General features: G+C 37.6%; 3 protein-coding genes and 1 long non-coding RNA gene across 4 annotated transcripts; 3 read left to right on the forward strand and 1 right to left on the reverse strand.

Annotated features, from left to right (window-relative positions):
* The first annotated feature begins 444 nt into the window (after positions 1–444).
* LOC119693546 (salivary glue protein Sgs-3) lies at positions 445–1096 on the forward strand. Its single transcript, XM_038117343.2, has 2 exons — positions 445–538; positions 821–1096. Exons 1-2 carry the CDS (start codon positions 476–478, stop codon positions 1007–1009), a joined length of 252 nt encoding a protein of 83 aa, XP_037973271.2. The 5' UTR covers positions 445–475; the 3' UTR covers positions 1010–1096.
* Positions 1097–5030: 3934 nt separating this feature from the next.
* LOC125489675 lies at positions 5031–6238 on the reverse strand. The gene is made up of 2 exons (XR_007267159.1): positions 6074–6238; positions 5031–5186 (listed from the first exon to the last, which is right to left on the reverse strand). It is a non-coding gene; the product is annotated as an uncharacterized LOC125489675 (long non-coding RNA).
* Positions 6239–10913: 4675 nt separating this feature from the next.
* LOC105383234 lies at positions 10914–13518 on the forward strand. The gene is made up of 3 exons (XM_011553262.3): positions 10914–11765; positions 12319–12467; positions 12874–13518. The coding sequence occupies exons 1-3, from the start codon at positions 10983–10985 to the stop codon at positions 13127–13129; spliced, it is 1188 nt and encodes a 395-aa protein (XP_011551564.1). The 5' UTR covers positions 10914–10982; the 3' UTR covers positions 13130–13518.
* An 868-nt stretch (positions 13519–14386) lies between these two features.
* Positions 14387–21141, forward strand: LOC105390671. Its single transcript, XM_038121023.2, has 2 exons — positions 14387–16009; positions 20693–21141. Exons 1-2 carry the CDS (start codon positions 15661–15663, stop codon positions 20953–20955), a joined length of 612 nt encoding a protein of 203 aa, XP_037976951.2. The 5' UTR covers positions 14387–15660; the 3' UTR covers positions 20956–21141.
* The last annotated feature ends 29 nt before the right edge of the window (positions 21142–21170 follow it).

Genomic DNA, 21170 nt, shown 5'->3' on the forward strand with positions numbered 1-21170 from the left:
GTAATTTAAAAGCGACACTGGAAACTACAAATGAACACTAGTTTTGTGGGTTTTCGTACGAAGTGTTTCAGTCATGGCACTGCTCCTAAGCCTCTGTACACTTGTGTTTGTATCATTGAACGTTTTAGTTAGCTGTGGAATTAATAATGGTAAAATTACAATGCTGTTATTGAAAAAAATTACTTTAGACCTTATCTTTTTATACTGAGATTTAGTATAAATAAATGCGTTATTTAATTGTATTTAATACATCGATCAATTTGACCTGCCGAAAGGCCTGTTGTATTTACCCCGGAACTCACATGATGCGTGAAGCTTGCTGAAAAAAGCTTTTATAATGATATATATATATATCATAATATATATATTTTTAGTAAGGAATTCATCATTTTTGTTTGCACAATAAGCTCTGGAATTTCATCTATACATTAATATTTTTTCAGTTTCAGAGGCCCGGGCACGCAATGATCCAGTTATGAGGTTTCTCTGTTCTCCCGACTTTCAACATCCATTTCCAAACCAATTAAAAGTTCAAAAGGTAACCTGTAGTTGACGTAAGTCTTAGCAATAGCAATGCTAAGAGTTAAACGTTCACAATATTGAAATACATAATTATCTTGTATACAACCTTTTCCTATTTAAGAGTAACAAGAGCTCCTTTCCCCTACAAGTCATTTCTAAGGGCCGGTTTTTTGATCCGATAGTTAACTCAACCATTGGTCAATAAACGCAATCTACCAATGGTTGACAAAAAAAGCTAGCTAAGCTAGCTTTCATGCTTTTCCAGTGACTTGACTAATGTAATTTACTCGTTCCACAGATAATCTGCTTCCTGTGCTACGGCTTCGTGTCGCACTGCTTGCCGCCCGCCCAGCCGCAGCCGCCCGCCCACACTGACCGGCCGACCACCGCGGCTACCTCCACTACCTCCACCACCACTGCCAGGACCACCACAACTACAGCATCGACCACCACCAGCACAGGGACTACGGTGGAGGCTACTGAATGACGTAGCAGTCTTTTTTGCATGTCGCACCAATGTGTTTGTGGGTGTATATTGGGTGAAATACTTAATGCATTTAATTTTTGAGAAACTTATCGGGGGTAAGTAATACGAGGTATAAAAACGAATTGTATAACATTCACAAGGTTTACGCCCATATGATATAAATTTATTAAGTATAACGATCACTGTGCATAACAAACGAAAGGCATAATTACTAAATACATAATTTCGTAAAGAATAACGTTCAAAAAGTATAATTTCAATTGATATAACGATTAAAATGCATAACGTTCATAATATATAACGTTTATAACATATATTCTACAACGGATATAATTATCATAATGTATAATGCACAAAAAGTTTAAATGATTGTCGTATCGTAATTTCATAATTATTGACGTTATGTGGGGGGAACGCTCCGCTCCGCTTCGCTGCGCTCCACTTTGGTTTCGACGAACATGTGCACCTAACACGCTCCTCCTCGCTTTGCTCGTCGTCGCACCTATCTTTAGGTTTTGGTACTAGGGGTTTTGACATTATTATTATTATTGGCGCTATGTGGGGAGACGCTCCGCTCCGCTTCGCTGCGCTCCGCTTTGGTTTCGACGAACATGTGCACCTAACACGCTCCTCCTCGCTTTGCTCGTCGTCGCACCTATCTTTAGGTTTTGGTACTAGGGGTTTTGACATTATTATTATTATTGGCGCTATGTGGGGAGACGCTCCGCTCCGCTTCGCTGCGCTCCGCTTTGGTTTCGACGAACATGTGCACCTAACACGCTCCTCCTCGCTTTGCTCGTCGTCGCACCTATCTTTAGGTTTTGGTGCTAGGGGGTTTGACGGTGTTGGGTAATTAAACACAGATTATGTTATTGTATGTTAGTATGTTTTATGAACTTTATACTAAATGATAGGTATATATTTTAAACGATATACGTAATGTATGTTATACGAATTGATATTAGTCCTCGTAAGTATTATATATTTTGATTTTATATAAAATGTACGTTATACCAATTGAATCTTATACCTTATGAAAATATAGATTTTGTTGTTATACGTAACGTTCATTATATGTTGTGAACGTTATTAATGTGAAATTATACATTTCGTTTTTATACGTCGCAATACGCACCCACTTATCGGCAACCGATGCATTTGTTTTTTTTATGAATTCTTACTTATTTATAAATATTTTGCGTTAACTTTGTAACTATTTTTAATTACTTGAACAAATTAATATCAGAGTTTATGTGATTTATGTAACGTTAACGTGTCAGTATTCGCATAACTCAGATATCAAAACGTGTAAAGTTGTTGGTTCTACATATATGGACGAGATGGCTGCTGAAAATGTGTGAGTACGAACTACGACTACTCCACAATCAGTAGTAAGTACATAAAAGGTTTGGCACGATAAATACATAAAATTTCACAAATACTCATGTAGAAGGCGAAGAATAAACTAACTTAATTTCTGCAAAATTCAAATACGAATTACTATAGCTACGAACTTACTGGTTCGAATGGAGGTCCTTTTCAACGATACCCGTATTAAATAAAACAAGCAAACAACACAGTTTCTAGTTCCAGTGAAAGAAACTAGATGGCTCTGTAATCATTTGCGTGTAACCGACACCCCGCTCCGTGATTGGTTGTCGGTTCCGTTGTGTCACGGCACAATTACTGCCTGCGTTCTATTGTATACTCAGCTTGTAAGGAAATAGCATGGAAATAGCTGATTAATCGATGGTTCACTCGATAGTTAAGTTCTTTTATAAAAAAAAATGCAAAGCCCTGTTTTGAAAAATGCCCTATGTGTATACGCAAACAGTAAACCTAATACACAGATATATCAGACAGAAACAGTGCTACTGAAAACTTGTGACACTGAAATAAAATTGAATCTATTGAAAGACTTCGTTTTTAGATAAGTACAAAAATATAAATTTAAATTCTGGTAAACATAAGTTTTGTTGTGATTCTTGTATTATTTTATGCACATTAGTTTAGGACCTATGACAAATTTGATAGGCACACGCACATACATATGGAAAACATATAAGACCCCCCTTTTCCGGTTGTAGATACAATCATGGACCGTGTGCTCAGATACTTACATAGCTCTGTCGCAACCATAAAGTAAGTATAAAAATAAAATACTGCCTGCTATTTCGTAATCTTTTTTATTTTGATCCTGTTAAAAGTTTACGGCTTTGAATGTTAGTACCGAACTTAGGTTCTTTGGACAATTTCATGCGTACTTCTTTCACGGGTACCTTCGAAACGACCAAGAATCCTGATGAAGTGGAAACTTTCACGACCGGTGTAGAATCCCGAGTAAAACTTCCGAACAATAAAATAAAAAACCGGCAAAGTGCGAGTCGCAATCGCGTAAGAAGGATTCCGTAATACACTCGCGAGCAAAGAAAAAGATTCAGTGACAATAGTATCAAATTACTACTAAGCTGAGAAGACTAGCTCTGCAATATTGAAGAACATTTCACAGCGCATTAGAATACTATAAACAAAAACTAAAATATTTGATTCTAATTAACTATTTTTTTTTTATAATTTAGGGCGTTTGAACTTTTTTATCGCTCACGAGTGGATTATCATCTTTATTATAACATTGAATATACGCTTTATACAACTCGATATCAACAACTGCAACAACAAATAATGGTCTTGACAGATAGACGGAAGGATGGACGGAAGGACAACAAAGTGATCCTAAAAGATTTTCGCTGCGGATCCCTGAAAATTAAAATTATTACATTTCATTACAGATAACAATTTCTAAGCTTCATTCATGATAAATTTGATAACATACATATAATGGGAATAGATAAATATACAGGAAATGCGATGGATGTGTAGGTAGTCTAATGTGCTCCCAAATGTAAAAACAGGCCATTTATGTCGGGGAACATATAGATACCAAGACAAGACAAACTAATAACACTTCCTTTTTCGGTCTGTGGTAAAACTGTAAAGGGTGACGTATGAAAGTCGTAAATTTCTTCATGTCTAAATAACTTTAACCGGCCAACCCCAACCCCGTAAAATTGAGCTGTTTTTATTATGCGTCGTCGTTTTAGGCGCTTACATCTTCTTGAAGGTAGTTGTGTATAAATTATACTTATATACTCACATTTATATGTAGGTATATACATAGCATTTAGATTATCAATGAACACCTACAGCTGGATCTAACTCCCTATGGCGAACTTGTCTTGACAACGATTTTCTGATTCACTATTAGGGCCTATCACTGTGGTGATAGGATCAGCAGCTTACTTGTCTGTCGCTGACTGCCTAGGCAGCTCGGGACTAAAGTAACGTTGTAACTATGTACAAAGTACTATGGGTTATGATCCGTGTATGTGATGTTATATGTGTATCTGGGAGCAAACAAGCTGGTGTTCGCTATTTTAACTACTCCACCTGTATGTATACTTTTAGGTGCAGGTTCCCGTACTGTTTTTGTACGGCAAAGTTATACTAAGCTATAACCTACCAAGGTTACAAGGTTGCCTTCTAATAAGCTATAAAAATATACTACCAAAACAGTTTTTAGTTTTGCTTGTGCATTGCATTAAAAAACTTTACTATCTCCATTGTAATTAACTAAGTTATTCAGACAGACGGACGTGACTCGAAACTTGGCAAATAAAGCGAAGAATGTCGGCAATATATTTTCTTTTTAACCCTAGACCAAAATATAGAAGTGATATAAGTTTGACGTTCGTATCTTGTTTTACTTAAGCCGGGTCCAGACGAGTGTAACGTGTGATGTAATTTACCGTGTATTGTCTGGACCCGGCTTTAAATACACACAGACATACACGCAAACACACTTGCATAGTACGAAACGACTGGATTGATTCAAATGTGTTTTTAGCTTGCCACTTTAGTTATAATGGCCCCTCCATTACCTGGGAGGGAGCTTTTGGCCGGTCGGTTTCAAAATGTACAGCTTCTTTCTTGATTTTATAACTAGGGGATATAAAAACCGGGGCAAGATGAAAAGGCACTGTTTATTTCCATTCAAATAATGATTACATATTTATGTAATAGTATATCCTTTAGGTGGTCGCTGGTCAAAATTTGTTGTGGTCGCAGTAATCAGTTAGTGTTTGTGAGACTTCCTTTTTGCCGACTTCCCCTCGCTTTCCTGAAAATTGAGGTTTACATTTTATGATTTTTACAGTAGGAATTAAAAAATTGTCTTCAGAATTTTCCTCATTACATAAGCATAGTTCACTCAAAACTTTTATAACAGGCCTCGCTGTTCTTTCTCCCTTTTAACTTAAGACTCTTGAAGTACAAACTTATGCTATCCTGTATTTTAACAAAAGTGAAGCACAAAGATAGTTTCCAGACTTATTACAATCTATTTATAGTTACATATTTTAAACTAAACTGTATGTAAGGTTTCTTATAGGTTGAAAATCGGTATACGTTGAGCCTATACAATATCATCAAGTAATCAGACGGCCTAGTGTAGTGTAGGTTTTCATAAACCGATCGAGCAGTGAATATCGACACAAATTTGTATGGCGCGGAGCGCTTATAGGCCACTACTCAATGGATCTAAAAACTCGCACCTCACATGCAGGTATGGCCGATAGGTAGGTAAACTATACTGTCAATTTTATTTCTAGAAACTAGCTTTAGCGACAGCGAGCTGCGACAGCACGGCCTGAGCTGGACGGAGGCCAGGGCGGCTGCTGAGGACAGGACGGCGTGGCGCACTCTCGTGAAGGTCCTGTGTACCACCAGGGTACAACTCCGTACTAACAACTTGAATATTCTTAAAGTTGGCTGCGATTACACTTTTGTGCGTTTATAAACTAAAAACCGAATATTACTTACTTCTACAAAATATTCATACAAAAGTGTAAACGTAGCCAACTTCAGAAGAAAATATACATAGTTAACTTGGCACCTGACCGACAAGATCCAGATGTCATGTTCACTAGCTCGGGAGTACCCGTCATGACCTCTGCTTCATGTCGACCAGGTGTCAAGTTAACTCTCGCGGGTTGTACAGCTACTCACAGAGTCGGTCCCCTCAGCCGGCGGCGCATCACCCAGGTCCTGCGTGAAGCTGGGCGGCACGTCGAAGCCGCCCAGCGCGCCCGGGCTCGGCCAATCAGCGGCCGGGGACGCAGCCGGGGTCGCGGCTGATCCCTCGCCATCCCGAGACTTGGGGCTCTTGGTGTGCCGTGCTGCAGTCACATTTCGGCTTAGATTAAAAATATACGAACTAGATGGTGTGTAAACAAGAAAGCAAAAAAACTGTCTGTTGTCTATCCTTATTTGGCGAGAGTGTTGTAAGGATCTTTCGAAAACTAGGAAAACTAAAAACTATAGGACCTAAAGGAAAACTATATCCAATAGTATAAGGACTTCAATAAGTGATAACATTAAAATATGTCTTTTGACTTCTATCGTCTACCTAATATAAAAAAAACAATTTGTATTCCGACTTTTGAAAACTCTGCCCTTAATTTATTTACTTCAGAACACTAATTATTATACCAACTTATATCTTCCCTCATCATCCTTTCCCGCATCGGTCCGGAAGGGGCTACTCAGCGAGAAGGATTTTTGGGTCGCTAATTATAATAACTTTTAATGAATCGTTATTATCTATCACACGAAAACCAATATTATTTTAATCTTTGATTCTGAAGTGTTATATAATGTAATTAATCCATATAATTATTAATTATAATTATATGGATAATTTATAATAGGTAAGTACATGTATATTCCTGAAATTTGTAATATAGCCTTATTGCGACCATAAGGCGACACATTAGCAATTAATTCATTATGAGGAACAATATTTCACAGCTCTCTTGTATATTCGCATATTTAGATTAATTAACAACTTTTCCTCTTTCGACACTTTGCTAAATTGGCTACTTTCCACATTCGATCCATTCTATTTTTTGGCACGTATTACACTCACAATCAATGAAAAAGTTCCGCTTATAAAATGCCGTCAATAAGCCCAATTTTTCAAACATTGATTTTAAAATTTACCTAGTTGGTATTATTCCGATGCACTGTCAAATGTAACTTCAATATTGCAGAGACGGTGGCATTGAGCTAGACTTTTCCGTTTAGGGTTAATGTGGTGCTAATTGTCACTGGAACTTTTACATCGTGAGTCGTCGCGCGTGTATTAGAAGTCGCGAGTTTTTTTGATTTGGAGATAAGAAACGTTTGACACTCTTACAACAGAAGTCAATCTTCAGTGTAAAGTACATACTATGTAAGTATATGTAAAGGTATAGAACGACTTGTGTTCTCACAAGCTTGTTAGTGAGACTCTGTTTCTTAAAGCAAATAATTTTCTGCAAATTGTACCCTTTGTTTCCCAATTAGCATCAGCACTGACTACGGGAGCATATCGCGACTTCAGCGTACGTGAATTGTGCAAATAGATAATATTGCGTCTTGTCAACAGAAGGAACAAAACAAATAGAAAGCTCTGTTTCTTATATTTTATAAAACTAATAACCAATTAGAAGCGACTTCCGCCGGATGTATGGAACGTCTTCAAAGTTCTTGTTCGAATACATCCAGCTGTATATCACAATGTCCAAATCAAAATATTTTTCTGCATGTGACCAAAATATTTGTCTTTTCAACTGAAAAATCCACAGTTAGGCATTGTACTAAATAATTGAGGCCAAAATACCAGATTTATATTAAAAGCCGAGCGTCATAAGTTATTTAAAGAAGTCTTCGTCATATTTTCAGGTTATGTTACAGTAACATATTTTGCATTGATTTCTGCACTTTCAGCAGATCATAAATGCTGTGGATTGTTTCAGAAACATGTAATTCACACTCCCTGTATTAGTTTTAGGAATTTCAGTCAAGCACAACATCAGAAATGTTTTCTTGGACATTGTGACACTACGTACCCTATATGGCACAGCCACGCGGAAACTGACTACATATATATATTGTGTTCAACTGTTAATTATCAATTTGAGAACGTCAGCAAAGGAAGCTCGCTTCAGGGGTTCGCTAGCTGCGCTCTTGTTAGCTCGTGAGCATGGGTGACTGCGCACAGTAAGGTACGTTACTACTACTAGTGTAGCTGTATCATGCACAAATAACTTAGACACTTGTTGATATGATTCGATAAATGGTTCACCGTAATTTGTGTGAGATCATGTTATAGCCCCTGTCGGTAACGTTAAATTAAAAGATGCTAATAGGTTTCTATCACTTCCTAATGAAATTGAAATCTTGTTGTAAATATGCAATCGAGATAGGTAAATATACACTTTAAAGAGATAAACCAATGTTTCAAAGAACAGCTTCCTTAAAGCTTTAGTCAAAACTTTTTTTTTAAATCTTGAAAATTAAAAAACTAAATCTAAAGCCCGACCTACATACAATAATTAAAACATCTTACCGAACACCACACCAACCAGCACACAGGAGAACACAATGATAGTGGCGGCCTTCATCGTAAACGGTTGTGTTTTGTTTTACTTACACTGATATTTATATGATTTTTAAAGGGAAGTCGGTTATTAAAATACAATTTGAAGCGCTTACTTATGGGTTGGTTATTATAAATCGTTGGTAGATAGGCAGTAACTTATTAACGTATAGATTGTCCATATGCCTATGTTGTACATAACACTCATAACAATTAAAAAAAAAAAGTTTCATTTTTGTAACTGGAATGGAGAGTGAATAATATAGGTATTAGACTGATTTAGTTACAAAGTTATTTTATTATAATTCAAAAGGTAGACAAGATAAATAGATTATATACCTGCCTGCAAACTAAATATATAAGTAGTTACGTGAAATTAAACTTATACTTATAACAATAATACAACTACATATCAGGTACCTTCAATTACTTATAATAATCAGATTTTATAGGATATCTGTGATAATTCTTGTCTGAACTCTCAAGGTTAATCATAATTTTAATATAGGCACAATCCATTTAAAGAAGCATAATAGTCCAATTCACTTTATTCTGTTGAGCCCTAAAAGCAGAATACACGTAATTGCGTTCTTAAAGACGCCATTTTTGCTAGATAACGCCGTCTGGGGCCGCAATAGACGGCCAACAAAAGACCAATTTTCAGCATAATATACAAAGTTGTAATGACTTCCTCGAATTTTCGCTGTCTAAAGTCAATTAGCAATTACCCTTTAAGGAGAGACTGAAAGGGTGAGCTATCCGTGGCTAGTCAATGAGGATAACTGAAAAAAATGGGGCTTATTATTCACTATAGCTTATACTGTGATCTTTGCTTCGCCTTAAAATGATTTCGGGAATTCTCGATAAATAGCCTATATATATATATACTTATACTCTAAACAGTTACCTATACAACGAAATCGGATTAGTTGTTGCCAAAGATAAAGGTAGCTACCCTGGTTCCCTTCAACATAAAACATTTACATATCATTACTGCTTCGCCTCTCGAAAATGCCATGTAATAAACCATAGCAACAGTATCTGGAACACATAATGATTTACCCCAAATATTGACAAAATGTGCAAACACCCTTTGTCAGGGGTGAAATTTTATTAATGATCCCATGACACTACGATCATCATATTTCGTAAAAGAGTTATGATCATAATTTGATAAGTATTCTAAATAATATTTTCCATTTTGATTTCTATTTTTTTTTCTTGGCTTTTGCTTTTGTATCAGTTGGAACGATGGCAGCGGCGGCGGCGTGACACGGCTTCTGGCTAGAGCACTGATAAATTTTCAGCCATATATGCACATCTTTTCATGAGACCGTATTTTTTACGTAACGGAAAGGGAAGTAGGAAATTAGATTGATTTTATTTGGTTCTGTTTACAATCTCGCATCGACCTGTTGCTATTGTCAATATTGAAATATTGGAAGCGAACAATTTCCGGATAGTTACACAGTAAGGGTTTGGTATTTTGAAGCCTTTATATTTTACTAGCTGTTACCCGCGAGATCCGCTTCTAAATGTCTCCTGGGAATTCCGGGATAAATAGTAAATATCGTATATCCTTCTCCTGGTTCTTACTCGTAGCTACCTCCCAACCAAAATACTGAAAATATTGTACTTACCTAAATAATTTGTTTGCAATAATCAGCTCAATAGACATTAAAACTATTAGGTACCTTATTATATGGTGTGGGTGAATAGGTCGTTATCTCCGCGTAATAAGGTCCAAAACAAGTATTGGGGTTAATTTCACGGATGTAATGAAAAGTCGTTCGCAAGACAACGGGCAGTAAAAGAAGAAGACGTAAATTAAATGGCAAATAGAACCGAGGGATTATTTTGCTATAAACCATGCGATCAATAAATACAGGATGAATACCGAAAAGGGGTGACTGATGGGGTCAATCTGATCAACTTTTAATTTACGTTTACATTAACGTTTAATAAATAACTTTAATCTGAGGTGAATTATAAGGTGAATTTTATTTACTGTTTTATTATACTATACTACTTTTGCAACACCCTGTATAACCTTGTAGGTTTCTTACTGCAACTAGCTAGGTACGCAGTGTCAGATAATTGATTTGAAGAAATCCCAGCGTTTAGCCGCAAAAAGTACTCGGCTTTCCTGCGGGTCGAGATTCAATGAATTTAATTTTGTTTGCGCTGGAGTTTCCAGATCAATTTGCTTGGATAAAAGTTTTCTTGGAAAATTAATTTCCCGTAACTTATCCGCTGGGATTGAGAATAGTTGTACTTAAATTAAATAATTATATCGGTACTTAGTATTATTTACGCAGCATAGTATAAGTATATGTCCTTAGATAAGAAGCGCGTAACGAAAAGTAATGATTAGCGAAACTTGAAGTAATGCGTATTACGATTAATCGTCCTAAATGTGGGTAGACGCACATTTAGTACGACCGAGGGCGAGATCGGTTGCAGAGTCAGTGGGACCGGAGCGAGCACGAGCACAACATGACCACCGAATCAGCCAGGGAAAAGATAATCAGCGACATCCTCAAAAAAATCACCAGAAATGAACACTTACGCGAATTCGGCATCACCAAAGAAGAAATACCGTGCACCGGCATCAACTACACTGCGGCCATCTACCTCATCACCATCAAGAGCAAAGAAAAGGGGGAAATAGCACTGTTCGCCAAAATAGCCAAGGCCAGCGACGCCGAGCGCAAAGCCATGCACCTAACCGAAATGTACAGACGCGAGAGATTCGTCTACTTAGAACTAGTGAAAATATACAATGACCTGCAAAACAAGTACAAAGTGCCGATCGAACATCGCTACACGTTCCCGAAGCACTACGCCTCCAGTCCCACTCTGATGGAGGAAGCGGTTATTCTGGAAAACTTAAGCGCCAAAGGATTTTACACGCCGGATAGATTTGAACCTATGGACTGGATTTTCGCGTCGAGAGCCGTGAGGAAGCTGGCGAACTTCCACGCGCTCTCCTACGTGATGCAGCGCGAGAATCCTAAATTATTCGATAAGCTTATTAAAACCAAGGAGGAATACATGTATACTAAGGGTAGGCCGGCCCCGGAGATTATCCTGAAGTATACGAAGGATCGTATCAACACGGCGATGGAGGGTCTGTCGGACGAGCACGCGGAGAGGTTCAAGGCTTTCCTGAAGAAGAAGGAGCCGAATGCGGGGCTCATGGAGCAGCACAGCCTGCAGCGCCGCCCCTGCCTCATACACGGGGACTACAAACACACGAATCTTATGATTCGGTCCGAGGTATGTCTGTATTTTATTTAGTTTGGTACTAAGTCATTATCTATCCTATTATATTCTTTGTGGCGGTGTAAGTAACTGCAACAATATTAATCATCTTTTTCATTTGATACCAATAGGGTCTTCGATGTAGCGTATCAGTGACAAATACTAGACCTAGATTAGGGTTTTTGTTAGTTTTCAGTCGCTGGCTGAATAGGTAATTAGGTATAATAATTTATTTCATCTTAGACACTTCTCGTAAATATACAGAGAATATTGTTTAAAAAGTGTCTTAAATTATTTACATTAAATTTGTATGAACAAAATATATTGCTCAGTTTGTAAATGTAATCGTTATTATGCCAAGTTAAATTATGATGACCTAAACCTAACCTAAAATAGGTACCTAAAGTAAAATCTAGTCTAGTAAAATTTACTTTTCGAGTATCATATTTTGACTTACTAACTTTTTGTAAAAAAAAACTAACGGATTCGCCAGCTATTATTGATAGGATTCTTAACCAGCTATTGCTAATGTTGATAATATCTTAACCATGAAATATGTTTGTTTCAGAACGGCAAGTTGGCGGAGCTGTGCCCCGTGGACTACCAGATGGTGCACTACGGCTCGCCCATCAACGACCTCATGTACTTCATCTTCACCGGATCAGATGAAGCCTTCAGGGACCGATACTATAAGGAGATATTCGAACACTATTATAAGTGAGTACTTTTATTATGGTAAATTCTCCACTGCTTCCGTCCGGCGTCCGATTCCGGAACCAAAGGATAGTCAGAGGCGAAGTGACGTGAGTCGGAAGCGTGCCACCCACTTTTCTGCTGTATATTTGTGCTTACGTATTAGATTGTGACCCGTATCGTTGTTTTGGAATGCGTATAATTTACTTAAGTTGCAGAATAAAAAGGTAGGTATAAAAAATATGGAACGTTTTCAAATTTCGATCTTTTCCAGAGAGTGTTTTTCTTGACTACGTCTTAGAATGGTACTAATTCTCTATTTCTAACGATTTCATTGGTACACTAAACCATTGCCGGGGACATTACCACGGCCTTAGATCATTTAACGATGGTCTGTTTGTATTAATACATTTCTTTATTACTTTTACAGTTGCCTATCAGAAAGCCTTGGACACTTCAATTTCAATGTCAAGGACATTTACCCGCGGCAGGAGTTTGATGAAGATGTAAAAGAGCGGACAATATACGGTCTGTACTTAGGACTCTTCATCCTGCCATACATGCTCGCTCAGAAGAAACCGGACTTTAACAAGAAAGCCGATGAGATCATCATTGACAGTGGCATACAATACAGGGAAAGATTCAGTGGGGTTGTCAACACTTTTGTAAAATGGGGCTACCTGTAAACCTGTAAGTGAATATGAAGTTAATGTTTTTTTAATCAATTTACAATTAATCATTTTTCTATTATTTTAATTTACTTTTACAATTATTGTGTTGTGTGATTGTCTCGTGTAGTGTCGCTGTAGGAACTTTAGTGATATTTTAATAATGTGATTTAGTTTACAATTTATTCATTTAGTTAGTATAATACAATTATGTGTGTGATCGTCTTTTTATCCATAGTTTAAATAATAATGATGAATGAATGAGTGAATGTAGTTTATTAAGCAATAAGTTTCCAATTTTAATTTACAAACGGTGATAAATTAATTGTGATTGTAGTTGTAATTTTTTATGGAATGTAAGGTTTTTTTTATCAAGCGACATAACTAATTTTTTAAAATACACAACTTAAAATAACATTAATGAAATACTTATATTGTTTTTTTTTTCATCCCCATTAAGTTCCTAAAACGTACATAGAAGTATCGAAAACTTTATCAGTAAAATAGATAAATATGTAGTATTCTTTTACATTCTTTAAAGAAAACAGACATAATATATATGCATTATTCTAATATACATATAATTTAATAGTAAAAAATATAGAATGGATAGCCGAAAGGCGGTATTTCAACGAATTTTGTTTCACGACTCTTGGAAATTCGTGAAAACAATAATCTCCTTCGCGTATTTTGAAACTATACAAGGCCAGAACGCAGAGGTTGGGACTGCTCGCGTATATTTTCAAATTAAAATAGCGCCATGATTTACTTGAAAGTATACAAGGCCATTACGCACTAATCGCGTATATTTTCAAGTAAGTTGGGCCAAAATTATGGCTTGAAAATATACTGCAGCAGTTACCACTGCGTACTAATCGTGTATATTTTCAAGTGCCAAGCGGCAATGCGAGCACTTGAAACTATACGTGATTAGTTACCAGGTAGCCCTTTTGAATTGTTGCTCTCTCTTTCTTTCATGCGAAGTAGTAATAAGTCTATTGCTTTCTAAACATTATATCATCATTCCGCACTTGGCATTGTTTTCGTAACGTGTTTTTTGTCTACATCGTACAGTTAAAAAGTAAATTGATTAAATTAAACTGTAGAACTGTTGTTAATAGTGAAAATTATCTCAGAGGAGGGTGAAGAACAATTCATAAAATACAATTACGGTCAATTCAAATTTTTGTCAATTCAATTCATACCTACTCCTTCTTCACTTACGAGCAATGAATAAGTCCAAGTAGTAAATACTCAACACCAAATGACCACTGTTGAAACACAACACTACGTGTGCGCCCCATCACTAGACGAGTGACGGCGCCCCCCCGCGCCCCGCACCCTCGCAGGCGCAGACGCAGACTACGCGCCGCCATTCTGAGACTGCAAGCCATTCGATCGACATAACAAATATTTCTTTGATTTGAAACTTTGATAAAGTCAATATATTTCTTGTAAAACGGATCTCCAACCTAGTTCTCATTGAGTAGATACCTGCGCCACCAAGTTTTCGAGCCGGATACGGGCTTTTTGGAAGATCTGAAGACCAGGCGAGACGAAAATCGGAATCCCGAGGCACGTATCGGCGAGGTCGTTCAAGGGCAAGGTAGAAGACCCACGCGGCACCAATCTGCTATTCGCCGTGAACTCCACGAAAATAATCAAGATACAACATTCTACGGCCAGTCTCGAATCTCAAGAATCACAAGAAAAACCAGAAACCACGACCAGAATCGAAAAACCAGGAAAAGAGGTTACAGTGTGGTATTGCTGTGAGTTCGTTCCAATTTAAATTATCCCCTGTGTGCACAATTCAATTCACTATCTTTTTTCCTAGTAAAAATCACGTAACAATAATAATTATCCCGTTTTAATCATCAATTCATTTTGTTAAAATTACCATTTTGGGTGTCATAATCTAATTATCTCCCATTTCTCCCGTCACCTGTCGTCACCGTCTATTTTTACACAATCGAAAGCGCATATTATTCATAAATAATCGAATCTATTCCCAATTTTAACCTACGTGTTTGCGTACCCACGTCATTAAATTATTGAAATCCATTTGCATCTGTCAATCCATTCAAGTTTATTCAGTTCAAAGGCCATATTTGTTTCAATGAACAGCTGTTTTCCCCAACACAGTGTATATTTTTAACAAATTGCATATTTTTTCTCGTTTTTTAACATATTGTTTTTATCTCATACATTCCAGTGAATCCGTCAGCATCGCTGTCGCGCAGGTGGTGCGTGCGCCGAACCGCCTCTAACCGGTTACGCAAGCTGAGGTGGCTTCGATGTTTGCATTGCTTGCGTGAGCTCTTCTGCTGACCCATAGTAGCTGCCTGTTAAAATTTAAGTATCGCTTCATACACTTCGAGCTTGTTTCACTATTTTCACAAATTTTACTTTATAAACAAAGTGTAAAACAGCTATAAACATTGATCGAACGGATTGCAGTCTCAGAATCATCTGAGAGACTTGGGCACCAGTTATCTTAGCTTAACTTCATTTCTTAGCCTACTCCATTAAGTCGCAACTCATTAAACATGGATATTAAATCATTAAAAAGGTCAAGAGCATCATTTAAATCAAAGCTTACAATATTTAAAACTTATTTAGACACGCTTTTGCCTTGTAAAGAGCTAAATAACTTGCAAATTCGAGCATTAACTATTAGAGCTAGCAAAATACAAGAAATGTACAATGAATATGATTCAACTCAAACTGAAATAGAAAATTTATCTGAAATTCCAGGTGACGAATATTTAGAACGGGAGAGCTTCGAAACCAGCTACTTCAGCACAGTAGCTGCCGCGCAGGAGGCGCTCGATAAGCACACGGCGGCTTCTGCGGCGCGGGACAATCAGTCGGTAACGGGTTCTAGTGCATTCTCAGGTGGGCCAAACCTTAAATTACCTACAATTAATTTACCGACATTTTCTGGTCGCTATCAGGACTGGTTAGAATACCATGACACATACAAGTCACTAATACACACAAACACTTCAATACCAAAAATCCATAAATTTCACTATTTGCGGAACACTTTAAAGGAAAGTGCTTCTATAATCATAAAATCATTAGAGTTTTCTGCAGAAAACTATGATGTTGCATGGGATTTGCTGTGTGATCGATACAATAATGATAGAATTCTAGTAAACAATCACATACAAGCTTTGTTTAACATACAACCAGTTGTTCAAGAATCCTCAAAGGCGTTACGTAACACAATAGATAGCATTAATAAAAATCTAAGAGCCTTGAAAACACTTAATTTACCTACAGAACACTGGGACATTCTCATCATCCACATGGTGACTAGTAAGCTGGATTCACACACAATGCGTGACTGGGAAACAGAACGCAATCATATAAAGTCTATACCTACTTTAGAAGAATTCAACTCATTTCTCAAAAACCGCGCAGACTTACTAGAGACCATGGAGGAAGCACAATCACAAAAACACACACGCAGACACAGCGACATCTCTCACAATCGTCCAAAAACTTTTGTTGTAAATCATAACCAAACACAAAAACAATCACAATATAATTGCCCTGTTTGTAAAAATAATCATTCCATTTACCAATGTCTAAAATTCAAATCAATGCCTATCGAGGCACGCATTGAAAAGGTAAATAAATTAAACCTTTGCACTAATTGTTTACGGAGTGGTCATGACGAACAACGTTGTAGATTGAGTTCATGTAGGTATTGCACAAAACGACACAATACAATTTTACATAAAACGGATTCTGCATGTACACAATCACAAACACAAACAAAATCAAGTAGCTCGCAGTCCCCCTGCCATGGGTCAAGTGACTGTGTCGTCTTACCGTCCATAGCAGGGCAAAATCAATCACAAATACCACAGAGTAGTCAGAACAGTATGGTAGTACAGTCAGACAACATTACATTGTCCTCTACTCATAACAGTCAAGTTCTACTTTCAACTGCAATCATAAACATAACCGATCACCACGGTAACAATCACAAAATTCGTGCACTTCTAGATAACGGCAGCACGTCTAGCTTTATTACAGAAAAAATACAAAAACAGTTGCAAATACCCAGTTATTCAACTTCAATTTCAGTACAAGGGCTAAATAAACAGTCTTCAAAAATAACACAAAGATGTGACGTGACTATATCGTCACTCACCAATAGTGGTTATACAACAAACGTCAATTGTTTCGTTGTTCCACAAATCACCCAGTTGATACCTACTACAAGAATAAATTGCGAGGCTCTCAATATTCCTTCGCATATCAAACTAGCAGATCCGACGTTCTCAGTTCCTGCGGAGGTGCATATGCTGTTAGGCGCGGATTTGTTTTGGGCGGTCCTATCTAACAACCGCATCAATCTAGGCAAAAATAAACCAACCTTAGTTGAAACAACACTAGGGTGGATAGTTTCAGGATCTATACAAGTTCCTTATTCTAAACACAACAAAATGCAATCCTATAATACAGTCCACTGTCATTTTCTAAATAACATTGAGCTTGAGGAAAAACTCGATAAATTCTTTGAATTTGAATCAGTTTCCACCACTCAACAATCCCGAACTAAAGGTGAGAGTGAGTGTGAACAAATATTTACACAAACAACCACACGCCACCCAGATGGCAATTTCATTGTTACAATTACAATACCATTAAAAGAATCACCTGAATGCTTAGGCGACTCATCACAACAAGCATTAATTCAATTTAAATCATTAGAGCGCAAATTCAATCGCAACAGTGAGTTTAAACAAAAATACACAGATTTTCTTGAAGAATATCAGACCTTAGGTCATATGTCAGAAAACACTAACCCACAAGACGACAAAACTTCATACATAATGCCACATCACGGCATTCTGCGTGAAGATAAACTCACAACCAAGTTGAGAACAGTTTTTAACGCATCGAGTATAACTAGTTCAGGCAAGTCATTTAATGACATTCAGTACATAGGCCCCACTGTACAAGATGATTTATTAAGCATACTGATTAGATTCCGTCAGCATAAGTATGTAGTGTCGTCGGACATAGAAAAAATGTACCGACAAATTTATGTAAAGGAGGAACAGCGAAGCTTACAACAAATTTACTGGCGATCAGATCCCAGTGAGCCAATCAAACTATACAAGTTAAATAGGGTCGCGTACGGTACAGCATCCGCGCCATATCTAGCTACCAGATGCCTAATGCAGTTAGGGCAAGAGTGTACAGACAAAAATGTAGGTGAAACAATCTTACATGACTTCTACGTCGACGATTATATCTCAGGTAATGATGACGAGCAAACCCTCATACAAACATGTAAGGGCGTCATACAAACACTACAAGGAGCTCATTTTCAGGTACGAAAATGGCGTTCTAACTCTGCCTCAGTATTAAACTCTCTAGACAATGAAAACAACAATGATGAACTATTATGTCTAAAAAATGACGAGTATGCAAAAACATTAGGTTTACTTTGGGCCTGCACAAAAGATTTATTGCTGTTTTCAATAACCAACATCAAACAAAAACACAAAATAAATAAACGCATAATTTTATCAACTATAGCACAAGTATTTGACCCATTAGGATTAATTAATCCTTGTATGTTACAGGCCAAAATTCTCCTACAGAATTTATGGGCGAAAAATGTTGACTGGAACAGTCAGTTACCAGCCGAGGTTGAGTCACAGTGGAACACATTTGTAAAACATTTACCGGAAGTAACCGAAATTCAAATTCCTCGTCGAGTTTTATGTGATTTCTACGTCAAGGTAGAATTACATACATTTAGTGATGCTTCTATAAAAGCATATTCAGCTTGCGTATATGTACGCTCACTGTCTAACAATGGCAACGTAAGTGTCCACTTACTGTTGGCAAAAAGTAAAGTTTCTCCTCTAAAACAAAAAATTACTATGCCCAGACTTGAGCTGTGTGGTTCTCTTCTGGCTACTCAGTTAGCAAAAAAGGCAATAGAATCATTACGTCTACATATAGACGCACAGTACTTCTGGTGTGACTCAACTATCGTGCTGAGCTGGATAAAAACATGTAAGCTAAAACTAAAACTATTTGTACTCAACAGAATAAATGAAATCACCAAAAATTCAAACCCTCAGTCATGGAATTATGTTCCCACAGATATGAACCCTGCCGATATAGGGTCAAGGGGTTTAAATGCAGCAAAACTTAAATCATCACTTTTGTGGTGGGGAGGTCCGCACTTCCTACACCAAGCAGATATGCAGTTGCCTACTCAACCGCAAAACACAAATAGTGAGGAATTGCCAGAGATTAAGTTTCAGTGTCATTTATCTACTACTGAACCTCATGAAAATAATTTTGCACTTAACTTTTCTAATATTTGTTTATTACAACGCGTAATAGTACAAATTAAACGTTTTAAACATAACTGTTTCAATCGTAGTAACAAAATAGTAGGTCTAATTACAGCATCAGAACTTGAAGACGCTATGCAGGTTTTATGTAAAATAGTGCAGAGTGATATGTTTTGTAAACAAAAATCCATTTTAATTAACAAAAAACCATTGCCGTCTAAAGATAAACTTTTAAGTCTTAATCCCTTTGTTGATGATGCAGGTATAATCAGAGTTGGAGGGAGATTGTCGAACACGAACTACGCCTACGACACAAAACACCCCATCTTACTACATGCATCACATCACATCACTAAACTTTTAGCCCAACACTATCACAAAATACTTTTACATCCAGGGCCACAACTATTATTGGCAACATTACGCCATAAGTTTTGGATTATCAATGGGCGTAATTTAACTAGAAAAGTAACTCATACTTGCATAACTTGTCTTAGATTTTCAGGTAAAACTTACCAACCCATCATGGGTAACCTCCCAAAGCAGAGGCTACAAGCTGACTATCCATTCGCAAACACAGCAGTCGATTATGCGGGACCAATCCTGATAGCGAACAAAAAGGGTCGTGGCAGTCAGATGAAAAAAGCATACATAGCCATTTTTGTATGTATGGCAGTACGAGGTGTGCACATAGAGCTCGTCACCGACTTAACTTCCCAGGGCTACATGGCCATGCTTAATCGTCTAATTTGCCGCAGGGGCAAGCCAGCCTCCATAACATCCCATAATGCTAAATGTTTTATTGGTACCTTTAATGAATTACCTAAATTTTTGAAACAAAATTCCAATAACATAATTAATGAAGCAGCTAAGATTCAAATTGAATTCAAATTCTCTCCACCATACAGTCCGCACTTCAATGGGTTAGCAGAAGCGTCAGTGAAGTCAGTCAAACATCACCTAAAACGAGTTTTATCAATGACTCACCTAGATTATGAAGAAATGTACACTGTCTTGGTTCAAATAGAGGCAATTCTTAATTCCAGACCCATAACCCCTATTTCATCTGATCCATCTGATCTAGTAGCTCTCACTCCTGCACATTTTCTGATTGGACGAACGCTCACAATGCTACCTGCACCTCAGGTCGACAACGCTCCAATCAACATACTCTCTCGATACAAACGAGTCCAAGCATTGAAAGCACACTTATGGAATCGCTATTATAAGGAGTATATTTCAGCATTACAGATTCGCAGCAAGTGGCACACCAATCGAGGTCAACTACAGCTTGGGCAGATGGTCCTCATCAAAGATGACCGGCTCCCACCCAACAGATGGCTGCTCGGTCGCATCACAGCCGTCTACCCTGGCACCGACGGCATCAACCGCGTGGCAGACGTCCTCTCCACTTCGGGGACCTTGAGACGGGCTTACAACCGGCTCTGCCCTCTACCCATGACGTTGGACCAGGATACTCCAGCTCCAAGGGGCCCAGCTTGTTGAAACACAACACTACGTGTGCGCCCCATCACTAGACGAGTGACGGCGCCCCCCCGCGCCCCGCACCCTCGCAGGCGCAGACGCAGACTACGCGCCGCCATTCTGAGACTGCAAGCCATTCGATCAACATAACAAATATTTCTTTGATTTGAAACTTTGATAAAGTCAATATATTTCTTGTAAAACGGATCTCCAACCTAGTTCTCATTGAGTAGATA

This window comes from Plutella xylostella, chromosome 3 (assembly GCF_932276165.1).
Source record: "Plutella xylostella chromosome 3, ilPluXylo3.1, whole genome shotgun sequence".
NCBI lineage: Eukaryota > Metazoa > Arthropoda > Insecta > Lepidoptera > Plutellidae > Plutella > Plutella xylostella.

Coding starts and splice junctions, on each gene's coding strand:
- LOC119693546 (XM_038117343.2), top strand. CDS start 476: ATGAGGTTTCTCTGTTCTCCCGACTTTCAACATCCATTTCCAAACCAA. Junction 539..820: donor ACCAATTAAAAGTTCAAAAG/GTAACCTGTAGT, acceptor CTCGTTCCACAG/ATAATCTGCTTCCTGTGCTA.
- LOC105383234 (XM_011553262.3), top strand. CDS start 10,983: ATGACCACCGAATCAGCCAGGGAAAAGATAATCAGCGACATCCTCAAA. Junction 11,766..12,318: donor ATCTTATGATTCGGTCCGAG/GTATGTCTGTAT, acceptor TGTTTGTTTCAG/AACGGCAAGTTGGCGGAGCT. Junction 12,468..12,873: donor ATATTCGAACACTATTATAA/GTGAGTACTTTT, acceptor TTACTTTTACAG/TTGCCTATCAGAAAGCCTTG.
- LOC105390671 (XM_038121023.2), top strand. CDS start 15,661: ATGGATATTAAATCATTAAAAAGGTCAAGAGCATCATTTAAATCAAAG. Junction 16,010..20,692: donor GGGTTCTAGTGCATTCTCAG/GTGGGCCAAACC, acceptor AGTATATTTCAG/CATTACAGATTCGCAGCAAG.